General features: G+C 36.5%; 1 protein-coding gene across 1 annotated transcript in view; it reads left to right on the top strand.

The window, feature by feature from the left end:
* Positions 1–5,000, top strand: part of LOC115217762 — a 6,556-nt gene that overhangs the window by 1,501 nt on the left and 55 nt on the right. Inside the window, exons 2-3 of the mRNA XM_029787474.2 lie at positions 2,141–2,314; positions 4,867–5,000. The exon at positions 4,867–5,000 is cut by the window's right edge and continues 55 nt beyond it. Coding sequence (XP_029643334.1) covers positions 2,144–2,314; positions 4,867–4,971 — 276 coding nt within the window. The 5' untranslated portion in view covers positions 2,141–2,143 and the 3' untranslated portion in view covers positions 4,972–5,000. The remainder of the gene's footprint in view (positions 1–2,140; positions 2,315–4,866) is intronic.

Genomic DNA, 5,000 nt, shown 5'->3' with positions numbered 1-5,000 from the left:
ATCTATAAGAAAACCCAAACGTTTCAAAATAACTGCATAAGCACATATAGGGAAATAAACTTCACGTCGCAGTTAAGATGTTGCCCATTAAGTTAAGAGAAATAAATTTCATATCACAGTTAATATGGTGCTTCATATACTAGCTTAATGATGGCAGTTATCCCCTAGTCCATTGGTTGCAACAGCGAGATAGGAAGAAAGAAGATAACGGTAACGTTGGGATGGAAATATCCCATGTTTTTCGGATGGATAGGAGCGTTATCTATGGCAAGCAGAACTTTAAAAGGAATCTCTTCAGTCTTAGAACACTTTTTCCTGCTTCAGGAACAAAATGATTGAGAAAGCATTCTTGAAAAATAATGACAGTGACTCAAGCCTTTGAACTGGCCATCCATATTACAGGAAGAAATGACTTGAGTATATTCCTAAGAACTCAGGGGTTCTCTTTTCTCTTCCTTGGATATGAAAGAACGATCTGGTAATTTCTTCCAGTAGATGCTTGTTTCATCATCATTGATTCGGGAAAAAAATCTATTATTTTCAATAATCGGGTAGAAATCTATATTTTCAATAATCTTCGCAGGAAATTCCGCTGCAGCAACGTCGTTATCTGATGCGCTTTCACCTTGTTTTTTGAGAGAGTGTAAATTGCAACGCTACTTAAATCTCATAAGCTATCCCTGGTTTGCCTTAAATTCTACGTCTTTCTCATCTGGATATTTCTTTTTCAAATCTTCAAACAAAGACAATGCTTTCTCCAGAATTATTTCCTGGCTACAGTTTGCTTGCTGATGATTCTGCCTTTCAACCTAAAGGGCAAGAAGCTGCTCCATCTCTTCAACAAATGGAGTTGAATGCATATGTTATTAAAATTCTTTTACTTTCGATATATGTTTCGAAGACAATATTGGTTTTATTCCAAAGGAATCAACGTCGTAAAATGCAATCTTCTCATCAGGAAAGAAAGAGAGCCTATCTAAACAACAAGACATTATAACAATTACGATGACTGCATAAATGATAAACAGAACGTTATTAAGTATTTTTAAAAAAACCGTTAGTAGATTCGACGTCAAAGGCAGATACTAGAAAGAGAAGGGTTAAAGAAATAATAAGTAGAGAACAAATGTGATTGTATTTCCGAAAGCAGTGCATTCCCTAGGAAGAGATCCATTATAACCTTCATGTTTTCTTCTGTGTGAGCAACGACAACTACATCGTCAATACAAAGGAGTTGACGAACAAGGTCCTGGAAAGTCTTCGATTTTGCGTTGCTATGTACGTCTATTTCTCTACGCCTTATACTAGACATGACTGAAAGCTACCACTTGTTCTACATTTCCTGTCTCTGAACTTTCTTGCATAGATTACTTCATTCAACTAGTTTCTACAATTTGATTCCATGTATTATCATCGATAGAAGAATTGAAAATATTTTATATATTAGATGTATAGATCATGTATTTATTCTTTCATCTCTGTATGAAATCTTGCAATAACATACACGCAGCCACATCAAAACCTTGTACTGTCTATATATTTCACTACGGCTGTAAGAACAGCAGAGAAAGATTGAGTATTTACCCTTACAGGACGGGAAAATGTTGCCAACAGACAGCTACAGGTGTCAAACCTGTATTCCTGAGATACCGACTGGGCCCCTGGCAAGAATTACTATCAATTTTAATGCTAAATCGTAGCTTTCGAATTTTTACAAGCAAACTTTTGAAGCGTTGAATGTGTTCAGTATTTTACAGACAAAGGAAATTTCGAAAGCAATAAAGCTGTAAGAATAGCAGAGAAAGATTGGGATTTACCCTTATAAGATTTACTCATTGCCAGCAGGCGGCAATGTATATATGCGTGTGGTTGTGGTGGTGGTGGTGGTGGGGAGACAGACAGAGAGAAAACGAGAAGTAGTGACAACTCTCACATCATCTCACGGTTAGATATATTTCAAATATTATGGCTCTCTTCCTGAACTCAAAATAATGTACATTCTACCTTATTTATTTAAAATTAATATATATGAGGAATATTTTTTTGAATAGGAAATAGAAAGTTTATATTTATGTTTGTATATACAGAAATATTACCATATATTTGTATTAATTGTCGTGCGTTCTTTTTTTTCTAGCAGAAAATGGTTTCCTTAACTTTAAAATGTATGTTGATATCATTGGTGTTGTGTGTTGGAGTAGAAGCAGTGTTCCTTCCGAATAATTGCTTGTCTCAATGCTTAGCCGTACAATGTCGCAATTCTATGAGAGTTACATGCACCAAGTTATGCAAGTGCAAGTGCCGAACAGCGTGGGTAAGTCATGTGACTGAATTTCGTGTATCTACACTAACTTTTCTTATAAATATTTTAACTGTTTTCTTATTTCTTGTTTCTTTATTGCCTACAAGGGGCCAAACATAGAGAGGACAAACAAAGACAGACAACGGGATTAAGCCGATTACATCGACCCCAGTCTGTAAGTGGTACTTAATTTATCGATCCCAAAAAGATGAAAGGCAAAGTCGACCTCGGCGGAATTTGAACTCAGAACGTAGCGACAGACGAAATACCTATTTCTTTACTACCCACCAAAGGGCCAAACACAGAGAAGACAAACAAGGACAGACAAACGGATTAAGTTGATTATATAGACCCCAGTGCGTAACTGGTACTTAATTTATCGACCCTAAAAGGATGAAAGGCAAAGTCGACCTCGCGGAATTTGAACTCAGAACGTAACGGCAGACGAAATACGGATGCGCGTTTCGCCCGGCGTGCTAACGTTTCTGCCAGCTCGCCGCCTTACTGCAGATTAATATTGCAACAGTATTTTAAGTTACGATCACTCCCAGTCAGTTCAACCAAACATTACAAAAGCACAAAAGAAATGAATTGCTTCTTTACGTTTAGGTGTGGTGCTGGAATGCACAGTTTAAATAAGTGTAGAGGAGAATCATTTTTTATATTCGGACAAAATTTTCTTTGTCTTCCTTCACTCTGGCCACCACGAAAATCTAAAAAGATACAAAACAAAAACAGTGAAGAGAGTACAGCGCGGGTAGAGTGAAACACTGCACCACCATATATTCAATTACTGCGTATTATAATATGCACAGAAGACGGAGGTATTAAATATCCAAACTTTGGATTTGCAGTTCGTAACTCGTTGTTCGGTTCGAATGACTACAAATATATACCATACGTCTCGTCAACTCGATTAGGACAGACATGAAGCTACACACAACATTCTTATTATATTTAATTGACATTGCGTGAAAACAGGCAAACTTAATCCTGAGTAAATTTAAACTTTGATTATCGATTGATAAGAGGACATGTAAGTGCTAAATTTAAGAATGTTCTCTTTCATTGGCAGATGGCAACAAATTTTGGAGAGAATGTATTTCCTTAAATCGCCCTCAATATGAGACTGTCCTTATATTATTGAATTAAGGACGATAAAAAGTAAACTCAATACTGGTATTATTTGAAACCAGACGCAAGTTATATTGTTCGACTCTGCTGATTACAGTATCCATATTGCACTTCATTTAATCATTTATAACATAAGTATAAGGCTACATACTTAAGAGATTAATTCATCAAATTGGCTCAGTATTTAATTGGAACTCGACCTCAGAAGAATGAAAGGTAAAGCCGAGCAATGCGAGATTTTAACTCATAATGTAAAGACCAGAACAAATACCGCAATGTACTTTGCCCGACACAGTAAGGGTTCTTCCAATCCAGCACCCATATCTTACATATCACGGTTTCTAATTAAGACACAAGGCCAGTAATTTTAAGGGTACAGACTAGTCGTTATCATTAACTACACTACTTGAATGGCACTTCATTTTATCGAACCCGAAGAGCTTAAAACCAAAGACTGGTTTCGGTGGTATTTGAAAACCAAACGTGAAAAGCCAGAAGAAATACTGCAAGACGCTGTTTCAGATGTTCCACCAATTCTGTTAGCTCGCCACCCAAAATTTTTAACATAATCACAAGACCTAAAATTTTGGCGGATAGAAAATTTTATGGCAAAGTTAATCACAGAACGTAATATGTCAGAAGAAATACCTATTTCTTTACTACCCACAAGGGGCTAAACATAGAGGGGGACAAACAAGGACAGACAAAGGGATTAAGTCGATTACATCGACCCCAGTGCGCAACTGGTACTTAATTTATCGACCCCGAAAGGATGAAAGGCAAAGTCGACCTCGGCGGAATTTGAACTCAGAACGTAACGGCAGACGAAATACGGCCACGCATTTCGCCCGGCGTGCTAACGTTTCTGCCAGCTCGCCGCCTTTTGTGAACATATATATTCATATTCAGAAGAAATACCGCAAGGCATTTCATCCGACTCTGTAACGATTTTTTTCCTGTAGTCCACCTTTACTTTGCATTTGATAATTACTGTAATGAGGCATGTTTACTGTCACACGGTAGTGTCGCGAAGAAAACTGAAATATAGATGTATTTCAGGAAATATAAGAGGCAACACAAGGTAGTGAAATATATTTGTATACTGAAATACTACACACTTAAAAGAAATCTTGTGTCTTATATGTAATATTTAAAATAATTCTAGATGAACTGGTCGAACGTGTAACAAAAGTAATTACACCAATGAGTAAGTCTGAAATTCAGGTCTTGGCTAGAACATAACTGTCTGAAGAAAAATTAAGGTGTATCAAATGAAATTAAAAACTTTATCTATTTGGTTTGTAAAGATCTTTACTATTTAATTACCAGATATCACGTATAGAAAGAACTCTCTTTCCGAATAATAAAATATATTAATGCCTCATTTAAAATTGTTATCAGCATTATATGCAATGTATTTCTAATTTCAGGAAGTCAGGCTCAACAAAGAAAACTGTCCAGCACCTGAACATGGTGGTTTCGAACGTGATCCTACTTTTGGTTCCCAGCATCAGCTAACCAATTATCCCCACTAAATGAGAAAATGAAATGAAGAAGGCTGACA

Source organism: Octopus sinensis, linkage group LG1, assembly GCF_006345805.1.
Source record: "Octopus sinensis linkage group LG1, ASM634580v1, whole genome shotgun sequence".
Lineage (NCBI taxonomy): Eukaryota > Metazoa > Mollusca > Cephalopoda > Octopoda > Octopodidae > Octopus > Octopus sinensis.
Note: the sequence above shows the minus strand (reverse complement) of the source record. Positions and strands in the feature narration are given on the sequence as shown.